This window comes from Pipistrellus hanaki (assembly GCF_964339955.1).
Source record: "Pipistrellus hanaki genome assembly, chromosome: 1".
Lineage (NCBI taxonomy): Eukaryota > Metazoa > Chordata > Mammalia > Chiroptera > Vespertilionidae > Pipistrellus > Pipistrellus hanaki.
The window spans coordinates 24,040,178-24,061,147 of NC_140503.1; the positions used below are offsets into that span (position 1 = coordinate 24,040,178).

General features: G+C 33.9%; 1 protein-coding gene across 6 annotated transcripts in view; it reads right to left on the reverse strand.

The window, feature by feature from the left end:
- PCNX1 (pecanex 1) overlaps nt 1-20,970 on the reverse strand; it is a 145,769-nt gene that overhangs the window by 59,150 nt on the left and 65,649 nt on the right. For 3 of the 6 annotated variants that reach the window (XM_084891970.1, XM_084891972.1, XM_084891968.1), the window contains 7 exons: nt 16,007-16,097; nt 13,741-13,798; nt 11,146-11,363; nt 8,243-8,396; nt 5,292-5,324; nt 2,133-2,304; nt 1,341-1,451 (listed from right to left, as the gene is read on the reverse strand). In XM_084891970.1, coding sequence (XP_084748096.1) covers nt 1,341-1,451; nt 2,133-2,304; nt 5,292-5,324; nt 8,243-8,396; nt 11,146-11,363; nt 13,741-13,798; nt 16,007-16,097 — 837 coding nt within the window. The remainder of the gene's footprint in view (nt 1-1,340; nt 1,452-2,132; nt 2,305-5,291; nt 5,325-8,242; nt 8,397-11,145; nt 11,364-13,740; nt 13,799-16,006; nt 16,098-20,970) is intronic. The other 3 variants (XM_084891969.1, XM_084891973.1, XM_084891971.1) reach the window with 2 other exon arrangements.

Consider the following 20,970-nt stretch of genomic DNA (forward strand, 5'->3'; position numbering starts at 1 on the left):
ATAGAACCTGTGCTACCCAGAGAAGTAAACTGTATTCCCATGTGTTTGTTAATTCTCACAAAAAAAAAAAAAAGAACAGATCTGACTACTAACAATAACAACAAAAAATAGATCCAATGGGATTATAAATTTTAAGGAAAAGGTGATGGTTAAGATAGCTAGCCTTTATTTTTAACATATGGATAACAGATTTTCTTTAATAGTAATTTTATACGGTTACAGAAAAAAAAATTTCATTAGGAGATATTAAAAAATAGCACCTTGCACAAGTCTTTAAATCACATTATGTCAAAGCTCACTGTTATAAATGACCTACACTAGACCCTCACCACCATATTTAGATTAATATAGCACCTATAACAGTCCTTCAATACTAAAACTGTCTTCTATCCATTAAGCTATGTTGAAGACCAGCACAGCCTTAATTCACATCTCTTTCAAAATTTTTTCAAAACATTAAAAATAATCTAGATTCATATCAACATAGAAAAGACTTGGTTTCTATTTAAAATTTAAGTCATAATGTCAGCAGTGATCATTTCAATGCATATATTTGGAATATAAATAAGGACTGAAATGTGAAGTATGAAGAGAAATGGACTATAAAGTTACAGTAATTTATTTTCCTTTTGTATTATTTCTCTATTGCAAACATATTTTTTTTAACAAAACTATAAATGGTTCAAGTCAAATAAGAGTACATTTTAACCAAAGTGGTTGACCACAGGGTTATTTTTAAATTATGCAAACCATCTCTATTCCATTTTAATAACTGGTCTTATTCTGAAAATGAAGTACACATATAATAGGAAAATATATTTCTAAGTATGTCAGTTCATGTTCACACATTCTACTCTAAAAACTGAGGTATTTCTAAAAAGCTTATTTAGTAAAATGCTTTTACTAAAAGTATCCTGGTTTTGGTGTCTCCATTTTAAAGGAAAACAATTCACTAAAACCAAATACATAGACACACCAAATGCATACACCAATTCAAAATCCAACTACAATGCCATGTATCAGAACTTAATTTGGGATAGATGACATTTTATAAATATTTCATAAGTCTACACAGGTTACATGTAAAGAACTATAACTTAAATACTTCTTATAAATCAATTCCATTATTCCTGTATCTTTCACTAAAGTATCCGACTTGATTGCTCTTTCCTATTTATAAATTAATTCCTGCTCGGTCTTCAATTATTAAATAAGTTTATTTTTCTTTCTAATTTCAATTCTAAAATGAAAAAATTTTAAAGCAATTTTATTTTCAGTTTTATTACTTAACCTGTAAAAGGAATACTGTTAACTGTAATTTTTTTTGAGAAAGTACTCACCATTACCACCAAAGATATGAATATCCAATTGTTCACAAAGGTACATTACAAATGTATTCACCTGAGGCAGGAGACCAACGAAAAATACTATTGGGAAACAGAGTGTAAACACTAAAGAAGGAAAGAAAAGCATGTTAAAAATAATATACCTCATCTATCGTTTTGTTCATTTAAGATCAGAAAAGGAAGAAATCTAAAATTATTATAATATAAACTACAAGCAATTTTTAAAAGATATCACTTTACATTATTTCTCTCTACATAATTGCTTGCGTATTCAAAATAATCTTTTCAATTATAACAGCTTTTAAAATTGTTTCAACCATTTTCACACAGCAGGAACCTGAGGTACAGAAGCCAAAGGAAGCCTTTCACATCTCCTCTAAGAACAGAAGAATTACTACATCTGTTCATCATTAACTTTTCTTCATCCATAATACTCCTATAGTTCTCTGTTCCTCACTGAGAGGATTGCAACATACAACAAAACAAGCCTATTAAAACTACTTTAAGCCCTATTTGAGTGGCTCAATGATTGAGTGACAACCTATGAACCAGGAGGTCACAGTTCAATTCCAGGTCAGGGCACATGTGTAGGCTCAATCCCCAGTGGGAGGGGGCGTGCAGGAAGCAGCTGATCAATGATTCTCTCTCTCCCTCTCTGAAATAAATTTTTAAAATATATTAAAAACAAACTACTACTTTCATCTATGCAATTAATCTTTTTATCAGTAGACTGTTTGTGTACAAATAAATTAATGTTAAGATCTGAGATACTTTAAAAAGACTCACCTATAACTAAATCCCTGGCTGATAGAAGCACCAGTGGATTGGTAAAAGTTATTCCATATAATTTGAACTTGGTGGTAGTAAGGTTTCTGCTTCCATAATCCAAGAGCCAAATAAGACCACAACATAAACAGAAATAAACTGGTCTACTGTAGGCAATGATACGATTATGACCCTGAAAATGGTATTAGAAAACAAGTTAGTTCAGATAATTTTAAGAGTCACAACTAGCTATTGAGATTTTTGATGGCTTCTATTTTAGGGTAGAAGTTTCCATATGGAAACTGTTGCAAAAAGGAATTACAACTATGGAAAGGAGGAAGAACTAAATAAACCCTGTGACACTGGATTCAATTACAGGTATCAGTATAAGCTCATCACTTTTGATATGTATATAAACAGATATAAGAATAGGTGTGTGTGTGTGTTTGTCTGTTCAAAGTTGACCCTTGAATTATTAGGGACACTGACCCTACCCCTAACAGTTGAAAATCTGCATATAATTTTTTACTCCTCAAAAATGTAACTACTAATGCCTACCTACTATTGACTGGAAGCCTTACCAATAACATAAATAGTTGATTGACATATATTACATATGTTATATGTATTATACACTAAATTCTTATAATAAAATAAGTTAGAGAAAAGAAAATATTATTTAAAAATAATTGGGAATCAAAAAATACATTTACAGTTTTTATTGAAAACAATCTATGTATAAATGGATCCATGCAGTTCAAACTGGTATTGTTCAAGGGCCAACTGTATATATACATATACATGTATGTACATATGTGTATATATATACATATTATTTCCCAGTTTTAGCCAATGAGAGGGCCTAGAAGCAATGACATTCTGATAATATAGATTACTACCATCCAGATCTCAGTTTATAAATATCATTACTCAGTAAAAAGAACCAGTGCTCCATGGAGAAGAGACTGGTTTCAGACGATGGTAGATAAAGTATAAGGTGAGCTTGGAACATAGTGTTATGCAAAAAAAAAAAAGAAAGAAAAAAAAAAGGAAGGAAATACTTAAAAGATTGATAAGGATATGTCAAAAGTATACAGAAGGCAGCTTGATGGACTCCCAAATAACCAAGTCAGAAATAATTTGAACATCACAATAAATAATGAGTGGCATCACAGTCCACAGAATAAGAATCTATGAATATGCACCAATACAAAAAACAAAGACAAAGGGAAAGTTATTCCTTCCTTACTGTGATGGCTCAGGCATGAAACATCAACAGATATTAAAAACAAGTCTGAGGGGCAACTGGACATATATAATCTCAAAATATCTCCCTAAGGACATTTATTAACTACAACAGAAAAACAGTAACAGTAGAGTAGTGGTTCTCAAGGAAGTGGGAGGGGATTTGGACCCTCAGGGGATATGTTCATTGTCACAATTAGGGTGAGGATACTACTGACATCTAGTGGGTAGAGATCAGAGATAAAACTAAGAATCCTATAATGCACAGGTCAGCATCCTTATCTACAACAAAAATCATCCAGGCCAAAATGTTACTACTGCAGAGGTTAAAAAACCCTGCAGATTCTAACTATCCTTAGCCAAAAAATGAAAATTAACAGCACCAAGAAAAGGATAAATCGACATCATGTGCTTCCTCAAGTGATACACTGAGAACATGACTGTTGAGTGTTCCTACCAAAAGCACAGCCCGTATCTAATTAAGAAGAAACATCAGACTGAGGGATGGTCTAAAATAACGGGCCTATACCCATCACAAATGCCACTATCATGAAAGACAAAGGAATTGCTCCAGATTAGAGCAGGCTAAAAAAAACAAACGCATAATCAGGGATTTTTTTTATTGCCAATTGAAAAATAGGAAGCACCTAAGTAAGAACTGTGGCTCAGAAAATAGCATAATATTGTATCAATATTAATGTCCCAATTTTGATAAGTATATTTATTAATGTAAAGAAATGCCTTTGTTTCTAGAAATTATAGACTGACATATTTAGAGATATACGGGCATCGTGTCTACAATTCACTCTCAAACAGTTTAGAAATTGTGTGTGTGTGTGTGTGTGTGTGTGTGTGTAAGAGAGAGAGAGAGAAAGAGAGAGAGAGAGAGAGAGAGAGAGAGAGTGTGTGTGTGTGTGTGTGTGTGTGTGTGTGTAAGAGAGAGAGAGTGTGTGTGTGGGTGTGTAAGAGAGAGGGGGGGGGAGTGTGTGTGTGTGTGTGTGTGTGTGTGTGTGTGTGTGTGTGTAGGGAGAGAGAGAGGAAAACAAGAAAGGAAATAACCAAATATGGTAAAATGTTTACACAGGGACCTGGGTGAATAGCATCAGGAATTCTTTGTACAATCTTTGCACATTTTCCCTAAGTCTGAAATCATGTAAAAATAAAAACTTCAATACTTTCATATATCATTACACTTCAAAAGCATTCTTAAGAAACAATAAGCAAGTAGTTGAAAGAATGTCAGGTGCCTCTGTGTTTTGTTTTGCTCATCTAGGCTCAGTAAGTGTCTCAGTGTATGGGTAAAAGCAACTATATTCAAGAAAAAAGGCATCATCATCAACTGTTCTTGGAGTCTAATTTTGAACTACTTTAAAGAGAATGCTCTTCAGTCTAAATATTCAATAAATATTTCAGGGTGAGACCTAAAGCTGAATCATGCTTTAAAATAGTGCTAGGGAGCTAATACTTTTGTCTTAAGTCACAAAGTGAATAACAATACTTTTAATCTCCTTTGTGTCTATAGGTCTAAACACCAGATCAATGTATTTTTTTTTAATTCTTGCCCCTCGTGATTACTGAAGCAATATAAAGTTTTTCCTACTTTAAAATTCTATTTTTCAATATTTACTCATGATTTATTGTTCAAAAGTTATTAAATGCAGGTTATCAAATAATCATGAGTTTATACGAACCATGTTTACCTAGTTGACAGACTAAAAAATGAATTATTATGCTATTTTTCAATCAAGATTTAGAGTCCACAATTACAATGGCATTTTATTTCATGCTAATAAGTCACCTTCATTTCTAAGAGTGTGTCAAAACTTATATTAGAATTTAGGAACATAAATCTTTATTCAATCTGACGTATGACCCCCAAAAAGGTTTGATGCATGTTGAAGAACTACGAGTAACAGGCATATGAGAGTGACTTACATGTCTGGGGGAAGAAGAATCTGGCTGAACACTCTAAAATGAAACAGAAAGAGAGATTATCCTATAATTATCCTATAATCCTGGTAATTTTACAAGCAACTTTCAAATGCCTAAAATAATTTCAGTAAATATTCCACAGGTAAGAAATGACCCACATTAATTGTATTGAAACATCAACAGAAAATAAAACATCATCTCCGGGCAGTGGTGTCACTATGGTATTAAAAAACACCTCAAATCTTTCCAGACTCTTAAACTTATTTATAGTTAATTAGCCATTTGCATCCAGTTAAACGGTTTGGACATGACATATGGTGGATAGGTCTATCCTACTGCTTGCCTCATTACTACAAATAAGTATATTATGGCAGAATGCTTTCTTTTTTTCTTAAATCTTACTATTTTTCTATTATAGTTTACTTTCAATATTATTTTGTACTGCTTTCAGGTATACAGCATAGTGGTTAATCATATACTTAGGTAGAATGTTCTCTTATGTAACCCATGTTCTCTATTATTTCCTTCAGGAAATTCACAGAACATGGGTTATCTTATAAAAAGAATTCTAGTTCTGCCCATGAATTCCACATTTACTAAATAATTCAATAGTGTTTGTATTAAATACATTATCTGCATTTTCATACAAAAATCATTAAATAAGTTAGGCAATATCTTTGCAAGAGATTTAAAAATGTTCCATAAAAATGTTCAATAGGTATTATTACTTCCCAAATCATGACTTTTCTTTCCAATAGCAAAACCAACCATTTCACTAAGATGGTCTTTCACCATCCGACATTTCCAGGTTGGACCATGCCTACTGAGTTAGCATGTGGCTCTTGGCAGAATATGAGATGAGGCATTCTTTCTTTCTTTCTTTCTTTCTTTCATATATATATATATATATATATATATATATATATATATATATATACACACATACATACATACATACATATACATACACACACACACACACACACACACACACACACACACATATATATATTAGAGAGGAAGAAAGAGGGAGAGAGAGACAGAAACATCAAAGATGTCAGAGAATCATTGATCAGTTGCTTCCTGCATGCCCTACACTAGGGCTCGAGCCTGAAACCCAGGCATATGCTCTTGACCGGAATCGAACCCGGGCACCTCCCAGTCCACAGAACGACGCTCTATCCACTGAGCCAAACCAGCCAGGGCTGAGGCATTCTTTCAATTCCAACATTTATCCTTTAAAGCTTCTGTTCAGGCCTTTCTTATATCTGTTTATAACATTACTATTCTTCTAGTTAACTAATTTCAAAAATCTGTCATATTTTACCTTTTCCATGTCTAACCATATTAACTAACAGCACCAGTCAGAATGAATGGGACAGGAAACATTGGAACCAGGGAATTAATTTAAATGGTTTAAGACAACAAAGGAATGAATTAAGGTTGTTGAAATGGAAAGCAAGAACAAAGGCCAGTTACCATAAGATCACCACATTTAATCAAAGTAACCTGGAAGGAGTAGAGGCTCTAAGATTTTGAGTTGGTATACTATTGTCAAAAGCAAAGGAATTGGGAAAGGAAAATATTTATCAGAAGATGATGATGTGTTATTTTTAAATGTGCCAAATGCCTGATAAATATATAAGACTAAAGCTTGTGAGAAAGGTGAAGACTTTGAGATATAAAAATGGGCATAATTCATATATAGGCACAACAAATAAAGTAATAAAACAGTATGATTTCACTGCAAGGAACTGCAAACTGGGAAGAGAGCAAAATAAAACCCTAAAGAATTCTCATAAATTAAGAAGTAGTTAAAAGAACAAAGAGGGGCTTCCAGTCAAGATAGCAGCATAGCTTGGCTGGTGTGCTCAGTAGTTAAGCATCCACCTATGAACCAAGAGGTCATGGTTCAATTCCCAGTCAGAGCACATGCCCAAGTTGTGGGCTCTCTCCTCGGTGGGCTCTATTCTCGTCACTGATGTTTTTTGTTCTTTCTCCCTCTCCCTTCCTCTCTAAAACCAATACAAATATATTAAATAAAATAAAATAAAGTCACAGACAATAATGAAGAGAATGTAAAAATAGAAGACAGTATTCATAGATGTTAAGTGAACACTTATAGAGAATGAAGCCTAAGAAAAGGACATAAATTTGGCAATTTGAGATTATTTGCAACCACAAAGACTGTAATTTTAGTACTGCAATAAGGAAAAAGTATGGATGAGTCCTGAAGAAATGAAGTAGTTGACATGGTGGCTTATTCAGTCAGATGCCTATCAATAACATCTGGACAGCTGATGGTATAAACAGAACTAAACAAATAGTTTTCAAGATGGGAGAGTGTTCTTTATGTTAGCATATGTCAGGCAAATAACCAATATAAGCAAGAATATTTACTGATTATGAAAGAAAGGAAACAGTCCATGTTAACAGTCCACAGATTTTGCATAGAAGGTAAAAAAATTTGGTATTTGATTCTCCCACTTTTGGGAAGCTTAAAATTGATCAATTTTGACATTACAGAGCCACTATTAAAACAGCAGCGAAAGGATGCCACTCTTCTCTTTCCAATGTCCCAAAGGAACATATACACTAGTTTTGACATTATTGTTGTCTATCAATGATGAATTTTAATAAACTTCACATATAGGATAAAAGACAAAATACAAAGTTTATGTTGATAACTTTAAAAGAAAGAAAAATTTTAAATGGAAATTTTTATTTTAACCAATGCTCAAATACTTTTTTTTAATACCAAAAATGGCTTTAAGGAAGCTTCATTTACATTTCATTAATTTTTAAAGTTCATAGGTCCGTTTTACTCCCTAACCAATCTAATATAAACATCTAATAAAAATAAATTTAAAATTAATATCCTTACTATATAATTCAGTGAATGCTATGAAACTTTCTGCCTTTTAACACAGTCAGAAAAGAAGAGATGCTGGTACCTTAAGTAGTGAGTACTGACAGCTGGCGATAACCAGGCAGAACTGGAAGACCCAGATATCTCTGAAGAAGCCTTGTATGAGAAGAATAGATCCCAAAAATGCCACAAGAATAGCAAGGATGACAGCTAACACGTTTTCCAGAATCTCACGATTTCTGTAGATAGGAAAACTTATGAGTAAGTATATCATCAATATAAGAAATTAATCAGAGTGAAATAAGGGAAGTCATCAATATTAAGTTCATAGTTTGTTTGCTGAGATTTTCTTTGGTACTGGGTTTGAGTAAGATTTTAGGTCACACTGAAAAAGAAATTAGTTATGTGGAAAATGAAAACAAATTCTTATGTATAAATAAAGCATGCTATAATGGACTATGAAGTATTTATTTTAATGCACAATATAGTTTTTATTTCTATTTAAAAACTTTACTCTTAACATCTTTTTCTGTCAAATTTGTTGCGAAATAACTAAACAACTTGGATGACAAATAAAAGAGCTATACAACAAAACAAGTTTGAAAAACAAAATCTCAAAAGTTTCTAGAAAATTAAACTTAAAAGCTGTTCATTTGTGCCCGGCTGGCATGGCTCAGTGATTGAGCATCAACCTATGAACCAGGAGGTCACGGTTCGATTTCTGGTCAGGGCATATGCCTGGGTTGCGGGTTCGATCCCCAGTAGGGGGCATGCAGGAAGCAGCCAATCCATGATTCTCTCTCATCATTGATGTTTCTCTCACTCTCTCTCTCTCTTCCCCTCCATCATTCTCTCTGAAATCAATAAAAAAATATAGTTTTCAAAAGTTGTTCATTTCTTACACAAAGAAAGCAGAACACAAAACCATGTCCTGTTATTTTAAAAAAGTACAGATCTGAGTTAAAAAAAGACAACATATCAAAATGATATGACTAATAATGGTTCTCTCTGAATGGGAGGATTATAAAGGGTCTCTTTCTGTCTTACAAATCTTTCTATGTATTGTTCTATAATGCATAAAGAATTATTCTCATAATCATAAGAACGTTTGTATTAATTTGTTGTCAATGCCATATTTAGTCCTCAAATGTCCTAAAAATTAATATTCACAAACATCCCTCTACTATTTCATGTTAGTTCTAGAAAATTAAAACAAGTTCTATAGAATTTTCAAAATAAACAGTGGTATTTTTATTGATCTCATATGGCAGCTGTGGAATTCCAGATTTGATGAATCCAGTGCTCCTCATCAATCCTGCTACCACACATACCGTCTACACTGCTAGACACTGTACTTGTGCTCCCCTTTGGCTTTCTTAGTTTTAAATTTTGATAAGTTCAATTTATCAATTTGTTCTTTTACTAATCATACTTTTTGTGTTACGTATCAGAAATTTTGCCTAATCCAAGGTCACAAATATTTTCTCCTATATTTTTTTTCCAGAAGTTTTATTTGTTTTGGGTTTTACATTTGGGCCTCTAAATATATTTGTTACTGATTTCAGAGAGGAAGGAAGGAAAGATAGAAACATCAATGATTAGGCTACCTCCTGCATGCCCCCTAATGGGTATCGAGCCCACAACCTGGGTATTAGTATGTGCCCTGTCTGGGAATTGAACTGTGATCTTCTGGTTCATAGGGTGACATTCAACCAATGAGCCACACTAGCTGGCCGGGCCCTATGATCACTATGAATTAATTCTTGTAATATAGTGAAAGGTAAGAATACAATTCTTTTTTTTTCCTTCTTTTTTGCACATGGAAATCCAATAGTAATGGCATCCATTGTACTTTTTGCCTCAGACATGGGTCTTTTTAAAAATATTTTTATTATAACAGTTTTAATGTCTTTGACTGCTGACTCTAATACCTTTGACAATTACAGGTTGGTTTCAACTGATATATTACTTCCCTCATTATAAATCATATTTTACCCCTTCCTTGAACAATTGATAATCTTTGGATGCCAGACACAGTGAATCTTAACTTAGTGGGGGGTGAGAACTGGATTTCTATAAATCTTCTTGAGCTTTGTTACGTTACTTGAAAACAGTATATTTCCCACTTCTAGGGCAAGGCTTTCTTGAGTATGCTACACAATGCACCATGAAATATGACTTGTGAGTTACTTCCATCTGGCTGGTAGGAACAGGCATTATTCCTGGCCCTGTTCCTCTTTTTCTTTCACATGGTTCCTTCCCTGGCCTCAGGTAGTTTCTTCACATACATTCACTCATCAGCACTCTGCTGAATAGTCACGGAGACCCCACTGCAGGTCTGAGGCCCTCTCTGTGAACAGTAACCCTTTCTCTGATATTCTGTCCTCTGGACTCTTAGCTCCATCTCTAATTCAGGAAGTATGCTAGACTCTATGGCTCATATAATTTTTTCCCATCTCTCAGGAATCACTACCATTTGTTGTCTCATCTCCAATTTCTTAAAAATGACTGTTTCCTGCATTTTGTCTGTTTTACATTGTTTCAGGTAGGATGATAAAGCCAGTCTTTGTTACTTCATGTTGACTAGAAGTAGCATTTAGTCAACACGTTTATAAGAGACTAATATTGATTACTATTAAGATTAGTGCTAAGAAATAGGAAACAAAAGTTTCCTCTTATGCCTTTTATATTTAGGGTCATGTTATCTGTAACCTGATAAAAATTAACACTTCATTTTTTCTGAGTTTTATATTTAGTGGAATGACTCATTGATGATTACATGAATATTTTATATACACATAAGGTTTCCAATGAATTCAAGAGAATCAATGTTTGGGAACCCTATTAATTTAAATTTTATCTCAAAGAATCAAAGTAGAAAACAGTCTCCAACATGCTAACCAAGTAAAAACCTCAATGAGTTATTAGAGACATTTCAATTTAAAAATAAAATCTGCATACATCTTTAATATCACACTATAGTCTCACCTATCAAACAGGGACAAAAGTGTGAGTCTGTCAAAGTTAATGCCAATCCATAGCTGGGGCAGGATCCAAAAACGGTAATAGTGTTTAACCTTTTGGGCAGCAACTTCTGTTGGACCGTAAGTAGCTGCCAAGTCTGGGCTTAGATCAATGTCTTGTTGCTCCAACAAATCTGTATCGATGGTTAATAGTCTATTCAATCGAATCTGCGGGAGAGAGAGCTAAAAGAAAGTCAGCATTAAGAGGCTTACAATATCTTTAATCAAGTCATCATTCAAGGGCTACTCAAGTAGCTTGGAAATGATCTAAACCTTAATTTTCTATAGTATAATAGTTCACTCCTCGTGGATGTCTTATGACCATTAGAAACTTAATCAATAGGCCTTTTGGAAAGGTTTTATTAGGAAAAGTGTGTGAAATCTTAATGTTTTTATTGTTTAGCTAGTAAATCCATTAAAATCGCTTATAGTGAATTACTGGTGGCTTCCCTTCTCCCTGCTCCATTTATGGCCTTTCCTCATTAAGTTAGGAACCTCACTGCCATGTGAAATCTAAGCTCCTCTGCACTGTATTCAGTACTTTCAACTCTCATTTACCTTATCACTGCCATTGTTTACAAATCCCTCCTACACCCTGGCCCCCTCCCTTTGGTTTTGGCAGGCTGCTCATCTGAGGCTTTTCAGGAAATTACCACATTACATTTCTTTCAGCTTTAACTCATTCAGATCAGTTTACAAGTTTCTCCTTCCTCTGAAAGAATCCAAAGTTTACTGAATCTAGCACAGCTCGAGCTAGCACTTTACTATCTAAAAGCTCTCACGCATTTATTAGCCAAAAACACTAACTATTCCCATTTTTCCTTTCCTATGGGATTTCCAAAAATACACAACAGCAAAAACAAAGGGAATTTTTACTTTTCAAAACATATCCTATATAATAAAAGCCTAATATGCTAAGTGTCCAGCTGTCCAGTTGGCTGCTCAACCAAAGGGTAATATGCTAATGATATGCTAAGGCCCTCAACTGCTCGCTATGATGTGCACTGACCACCAGGGGGCAGATGCTCCAACCAGTAGGTTAGCTTGCTGCTGGGGTCCAGCTGATCAGGACTGAGCAAGATGGGCTGGACATACCCTGGAGCCCTCCTGTAGTCTGCCCCAGCTGGCCAGCCTCCCACGTCCCTCCCCAGCCCCAATCATGCACTGTTGGGTGCCTCAACCTGGCCTGAACCCTCTCGCAATCCAGGACCCCTCAGGGGATGTCGGAGAGCCAATTTTGGCCCGATCTGCAGACCAGGCCAAGGGACCCCACTTGTGCATGAATTCACGTATCGGGCCTCTCATGTAGATATAGCGTATTTTCTGGCATATAAGACGACCAGGTGTATAAGACGACCCCCTAATTTTACAGTTAAAACATAGGTTTAGGCCTATATTCGCTGTATAAGACTACCCCCCACTTTTGAGGCAACACCAGGTCTTTTTTTAATAGACCGCCTCTCTGACTCTGGCCAATCCGAGCAGGCTTTTTACTAGAACACAGTGTAGCTTCGGGTACAGAACATGTATAATTTGCATGCATAAAAAGCCTGCTTGGATTGGCTGAGTTAGAGAGGAAGTCTATTAAAAAAAGAACTGGTGTTGCCTCTTATACAGCGAATATAGGCCTAAACCTATGTTTTAACTGTAAAATTAGGGGGTCGTCTTATACACCGGAAAATACGGTAATCAAAAAAACTTACTTTCACTATCTCTAAACATTCACAAAGACTTCCCCAAACACTTTCCATCTTACGCTCTATGCCAGGGTTTCTCAACCCTGACACTACAGGAATTGTGAGCCAGATAATTCTATATTGTGGGAGCTGGGCTGCCCACTGTAGGATGTTTAACAGCATCCCTGGCTTCTATCCATTATACACAAGTAGAATTCCCCCTGCTGTAACAAGCAAAAGTGTTTCCAGACATTGCCAAATGTCCACTAGTTAAAAACCTTTGCTCTATGCCAACTTACACGTATGGTCTTAAAACCCTATTCACAGTTCGGCATTTTCAGGAAGCTGCCAATAATTAATCCCTTTGGCAATACATTTATCTACCTATATCTCTTATGAGTTATTTATATGAATTACATCCATTTTGTCTTTCCCAACTTCAGTATACTAGTATATATTTTGATGGCAAAGGCAGTATTATCCTTTTACAATATCCCCATTGTATTTTATATGGCACTTTCTTTTTTAAGTGGCATATTTTTTATACAGTGATATCATCACTAAGCTTCCAAAACATATACACTGGTATATAAATAACTAATAGATAAACAATAAATACCCCAAAATCATAATGTTCAAAGTTTTAAAATGGCACAACCAGATTATGGCATTGGTGAGTAATCTTTACAAAATACTCTCAAAAGCCTAATAAATGATTCATATATAGTTAATTTAACATGTTTGTTTAACAAAGGACTAAAAAGAGATGTACTTTGGGACAGCAAAAGTATTTTGCCATATTTTTCAACAAAATTCATTTTTCTGATTTGTGTAGCAACCTACTCTGAAAGCACAATGTTTTATAAAAATAAAGGAAAACTTACCACGTCATGTGGATAAAATCGAACTGAGGTAGAACTGGATACATGAGAATCGGTATCACTAAAATAAAATGAAAAAAGACTTTAGGGAATAAAGAGTTTTCCAGATAACAGGAAAATAATAAAATCCTTTAACAGTGTTTGATATTTACAGTGTCTTCACTTTTCTATGTCAACTTCAAAATGCAAAATATCATTTTCCTAGAGTTGTAATTAAGAACACAGTCACTGGGTCAGAGTATCAACATTCAAAATTCTTCACCAAATGAATGAAATTTTGGACACATTACTCAACTTTTTTATACTTGTTTTCCTCATCATTAACAGGATGATGGTACCTTTATCAAAAGGTTCTTATGAAGGGTGCTTAAGAAAGCAATTAACATATTTCCTGCACTCATGATAAATTTAGCTATACTGGCCCAGAAACACAATTCAGTGTCCACAGGTCAAGCTTAGATTTAACTGTGAGACCTTACCACATTTATGGTGTAGGAATTGTTTTTGTCTTGAATTAAACATAATTGTTTCCATTGCTCCATTCTCCTACTGTTTTGACTGCTACAAAATACCTAACACACCAAATTAATCATTTTTGACACAAATTATGAAACTAGACAGAAAGGAGCGGTAAGGGTATGGTTTTCTAAATGTTCTATCTTTTCAGCAGATAAGTAACTTTTCATCTATGTGATTATAAGATCCTGTTGCTTTATATAACACCTTAAAACTAAAAAAAAAACAAAAACACCAGGTGAATTGCCTATAGATGTATACATTTAAATAGGTGTGTCTATTATTAAATGGAAATCCTAATAATAAAATGATTGTAATGAAAACAGTGAATTAATTCATCAATAATGTATTTCACAGCAGCAACTTCCTAAGGGAAGATGAGAAAAGAAACTAAATGTAACACATAACCCATGATTTAAGAAATTCCGTCCTCATGCCGAGGTTTGGCTCAGTGGATGCACATGTGTCAAACACAAGGCCAGCGGCCAAATCCAGCCCGCCAGGCCTTGCAATGTGGCCCGCACCGCGCTGTCATCACTGCACTCCGCTGTCAGTTTATGACATTGTCAGTTTATGACTGTTTAGTAAACCATTCGGCCCGCGATTTAGGCTGGATTTTAGATTTTGGCCCCTACTCTGATTGAGTTCGACACCCCTAGAGAGCGTCGGCCTGCAGACTGAAGGTTCGATTCCGGTCAAGGACATGTACCGTAGTTGCGGGCACATCCACAGTGGGAGGTGTGCAGGAGGCAGCTGATCGACATCTCTCTCTCATCGATGTTTCTCTCTATCCCTTTCCTTTCTTCTCTGTAAAAAAAATCAATAAAATATATTTTTTTTTAAAAAAGAAAGAAATTCCGTCCTTTTATAGCTAGTAAACACATTTTAAAACAAATGAAAGCTGCTGAAACCAGTTTGACTCAGTGGATAGAGCGTCGACCTGCAGACTGAAGGGTCCCAGGTTCAATTCCGGTCAAAGGCATGTACCTTGGTTGTGGGCACATCTCGAGTGGGGAGTGTGCAGGAGGCAGCTGATCAATGTTTTTCTCTCATTGATGTTTCTAACTCTCTATCCCTCTCCCTTCCTCTATGTGAAAAATCAATAAAATATATTTAAAATAAATAAATAAATGAAAGCTGATCATTTAAAAAATTTGACCAACCCTTTAAAGGAAGTGAAAAATTTTAATTATACACAAGAAAAAGAGAATTGATGGGTATGAACTTAGTTGTATAAATATTTTTAACCCTTTGCACTCCGAACCATTCTGGACATTGGCTACCAGCTACTCGACGCTACTTTGCGTTGAAATAACTCAATTCCCCGTAATCACTAATAAACTGCAATGTCCCCTGAGAGGGGACATCCGAGTGATATGCTAAAATTCCGATGTCCCCTGAGAGGGGACAGAGGAGTGCAAAGGGTTAATAAGCTTTTTTTACATCATATATTTACAATGAAATCTATAGTTAAATTTGCAACTGTGCAAACCACTGTCTCACTATAAGATCAACAGAAAATTTTTACTTAATTTTTAAAAACACAGGATAGCTTTTGTTTTAAGAATAATGCTTTCCTTTTCCCATAGCAACAAATTCTACTTTAACTCTCTAGAAACAAATGCACTATGACAAATTATTTAAGCCAATATAAACAAATGTTTTTAAACACTTGCATCTAAAGGCTTAAAAACTTTTAAAACAGCAAATATATACAAGTACACACACCCTCCTAAAATGACTTCATACATACCAGATATTGGATGCTCTTCTTGCTGCTGGTTCAAAATTCACAAGTGACATATCACAGCCACCAGTCTCATAAAGTGTAGAAGAGAATTTACCTAGCAAATAAATGATTTTTTTAAAAAGGACAATCAGAATTTTTCCTTTAACAAATGCTAAATTTTAAATTTGTTACAATTCAAGAAAACTTACTATAACCATCCCCAAAATATCTTAAAAGAAATGATTGGCAGGTAATTCAGTATGTGAACTGAGAAGAAATGTTAAACAGTGGTTCATAAATGTCAACATATGCAATCAGGTATAAAAAGTAAGGGATTGTATCAGCTTTGCAATACCAGTCTCCTCTTTCTCTTCCCAGCACAATCTGAGGTAATCATATGAATGAACTTAATGTTGTTTAAAAGTCACCGGACTACTTGCAAGTGGTGAGTGGCCATTGAGAAAGCTGTGCCTGTCTTAAGACAGATCAAAGTACAAGCTAACAAATTTGTCTGATTACCTTCAGAGTTTTGTTTGTTTGGTCTATTTATTTTTATTTTATTTTTTTTTTTAGAAAAAGATGAAGATTGTCAAAATGGATATAAGAATAAAATATAATAATGTTGGTAATTAAATTACAGTATTTAATGAACACTACTAGTTGTATGATTATATAAGAACTCTGAAAAAATTTAAGAACACTACTTGTATAGACAAGTAATAGTACTAAATTGATAGGTTTAGAAAATATGTTGGTTGTAAAGAAACAGGTTTAAAAAAACTTTCTTAAAATGAACTCTATAAGATAAAATTATTTCTGATAATAGAATTTTTAAAATCTGGATACTGTCTGGAATTCATTCTCTTCCTTGACAATCTATGCTAGACCATATCAATGGTGAGTTAGGGAGCATAAATATATGATTATAAATTTCCAGTAAGACAATGAGAAGAGGTACACACCTCTAAATCAGGTGGGTCTAGTCCAGGCTGCTTTTAGAGCATTTACAAAGTTTTTGTTTTACTAGCTGAGATTACTGAGGTTATAAATATGAATAATATTAAAGGGCAATTTCATCTTCATACAGGGCTAAGAGATTTCTCTTCCATAACTACAATGAAAACAGTATACAATAAGGATTTTTATCTAAGTAGGATCCTTGAAAAATGACAATAAAAGGCCTCCATAATTTAAGAATCTGCAGAACATTTCAACAATTAATTCATTATTTAAAAGAACTAGTATCAGAAAAAAGAACTTTATTGATTAAGATTATTTGAGCATTTTCTATGAATCAGACAAAACAACCACATATTTTATTATAGTGTTTTCTGTAATGGCATTTTTTGGTCAGAATAATATACTCCTGCAATAAGAAAACAAAGCATTCTGGGAAATACTCAGTTCATTTGCAGTTTTTTAAGAGGGTTATTCAGCATGTGGTTCATCTCAAACTGCTGTTAGTCATTAGTCATTCACTCTTAGCACCTCTAGCAGAAACCAGATTAATAAGATAATATGAAATGATATAAACTGTCAACTTAGCTACTTCTTAAATGTATTACTGACAATTTTTTGAAGTGGTTTGGTGGGTTGCAGAAATTGTTACTGAAGAAAATAAAATAAAATAATGGCTTAACTAAAATTTAAAAATTATTTTTAAACTGCAATTTTTTATGCTCTGCTTTTTCCTCACTCATCGTGAATAATCAAAGACTGGTTATGCTACTATAATTAACTTACAATTATAAAAAAGTATCTTATCAAAACCATATATTGCATAAATACAGAATAATTTTAAACCTATGTTAAATAGCTAAATCAGAGTACCAAAGAGCTAGAGAGCTTAACTACTGTATGTGAAATCCAGTAAGAATGGATGCATAAATATTTTTATATCACATAACTTATGTGTATTTTATAAATAAGTAAATCCTGTATCCAATAGCATTTAAATTATTAAAATATAATCTGGTATTTAAGTATTCCATGGGATTTTTAGTAATATAAGTCTTGTTCTTGGGATATTGGATAAATATTTATATGCAATTGAAGTAAAATATAATACTCTTTGCTATTTTAAAGTGGAAAAGCAAAAGAGCATTATGTCATTATACAACTTGCTTTTACGTATAGGTGTCTAATATTAAACTTTTACAGACATAGTTGCATTTTAAATAAATACAAACAAAAATAAAGCATGTGTCCCAAAAGCTTTATAGACAGAAAGAAAGCTGGACAATTGAGCAGTTCTATTACTATATAAATCTACAACTCTGAGTGCTTCTATCAAATTATATGAGTAATAAAACTTAGAAATTTAAACAGAAACATAAAACATGTCTTAAAAATAAGCAGCTATAATTTTAACAAATGAGCATGACTTCAAAGGTACTTTTTACTTTTTCCTAAGAAGCTTTTGTCTACCTTACTAACTGTAAGAACATGTTAAGCACTAAAAATATACAGGGGGGACATGTCAGAACAAACTAACATCCTATTAAGGCTTTCTAGTGTATTTTTAAGTTTGCTCCACAAACAGAACAGATTCTATGTTCCTTATATCTTTGGGCTGGGAAACTAACAGCACTTCAGAAGTAACAAATTCTATTCAAAAGATAAGCAACTCAGAAAAAAAGTTACACTTCAGTGAAAACTTAGTAACATTTTAATGTATTGATATAACTTAATGGCATCTTCAAAAATAACTAGAACAGAAATAAGTATATATTGCTTTGGCTTATAAAGAATATTTTAAATTTGTCGAAATCTTCTTAGAATGCATAACAATTTCACATATATCTCATTTGAGATTAAAATGATGATCACAGTTAACATTTAGATGCAAAGTAAAATGTGTCCTTATCAATAATCCTATCTTAACATTATTCTTTAACTTAAAATATAACTTCTAATGATCATGAATTGGTAAGAAAGTAGAACATCAATGAAGTACATCTTCTTCACATGAATTATGATTATCAACCAAGTCATATCATAATCAAATATATCTAATAGAATGGCTCTGTCACAATTTAAAAAAAGAAATAAATCCATTTCTGACAAAAGAAACAAGATGGAGGCTGGAATTTCTACCATAGGTCAATTTATAAATGATGATCAACAGGAAGATGAGTGAAACTGGATACTGACTTAGGACACTTGAAGCATGTGCCTGAAGGAACACATAGTAGAATAGACAAATTCAAATAAACACTGGCCAAAAAACAACAAAAAAAACTGATAAAAGACATGAGAAACTAATACGATTCTGTAACTTGTCCTACAAATAAAAATCTTTAGCACATGGCACAAAGTTAAATGCATCCAGACTGTAAGGCCAGTGCTCACCCAAGAAACCCAACTATCTGTTTCTTGGTGTCACTGATTTTACCTATGTATCCAGGAAGGAGGGGGGTGAACAGAAGGACAAATCATCGGTTCAGTCTGTGTCCTCCAAACCGAACCCTGACACACTGTCTTAATTGAAAACACTTTTCTAGCATCACTCTTAGGACAGACAGGGCTATAAGAGCAAAGAGAGATACCAGAGAGGCAACTTTATAAAGCGTTTATTAGAAGGCTGTTAAAGGACCACACACATCTATCTATGTGACTAACTTATGTACTCTAAAAAAAAAGAGCTTATTTCTGATGGCGCGATGTATTGGATATATTATTATATTTTTGAGAGAAGGCCTTGGATAGTACCCCCCTTATTATCATGAGTGGTGACTATGAGTCTCTGAGGAAACATTTGTTTTCAACCAGACAGAAATGACTCATTTTATTGCTGCTTATAGGTTAATGGACTAGTTTCTCCCTAGACAAGAAACCAGGAAACTTGCTGTAAAAGGCCAGATAAACATCTAAGCTTTGTGGGCCAGATGGTCTCTTTTGGAACAACTGAAATCTGCCACTATATGAAAGCAGCCACAGCAAAAACATAAATAATTTCCTTTATTTACAAGCTGGGTTTTGCCTTACGGCTATAGTTTGCCAACCCCAGTCCTAGACCAAAAGCCTCAGGCTTCCAAAAGTGCTTTAACTCTAATGCTACAATGGAAATCCAGTCACTATGCTCTTACTAATTAAAACTTTCATATTGAGAACCAGTCCTTCTCTTCCTGAAAACACTGTGCTCGGTTTTTAAAACAGAAGACGAAGGAAGGGCAGGTATAAGAACAGAGGCTGGTTTAGAAGAGAGTTTTTGAGGACTGGGAAGGAAAGACTGATAAGACTGCTGCTTGGCAACAGTAAAAGAGATTTGCTTTCTGATATATTATATTTACTGACTCGGCCATAGTTCTCTAGTTCTGACTTAACAGGACATGCCTTACTTCACTGTTAAGTCTTCACTCCCACTGTCCAATCACCAGATCAGGGGACCCTTCTAAAAGTGAATGTACAAGTTCATATTCTGCTATGATTTCATCATCTGCTCTTTATCTTGTTAAAATAATCCACAACAATGATATTGATGACATCACAAGTGATCAAGTAAGCAAAAAGGCAAACCACAGAATGGGACAAAATATTTGTAATTTGTATTTATCTGACAAACTAGCTGTACGTACAATATGAAAAGAACTCTTACACCTCAGTAAAGACAAACAACTCAATTTTAAAAGTAAATAAATGATTTGAACACAATTCACAAAATAAGAATTATGTATAGCCAATAATCACATCCTTAGTCATAAGAGAAATATAAACTTAAACCACAATAAGATACCATTATACATCCATTAGGACTAAAATTTTAAAAGCTGACAAATAGCAAATGTTAACAAGAATGATAGCAACTTGAATTCACAAACATTGCAAAAACAATTCATTAAAAACAGCCAAAACCTGGAAACAATGCAAGCATCCATTAACAGATGAATGGATATACAATATATAATATGCTCACACAATGGAATAATACTCAGCAACACCAAGGAACTACAAGCACATGCAAAATCATGGTGAATCTCAAAAGTGCC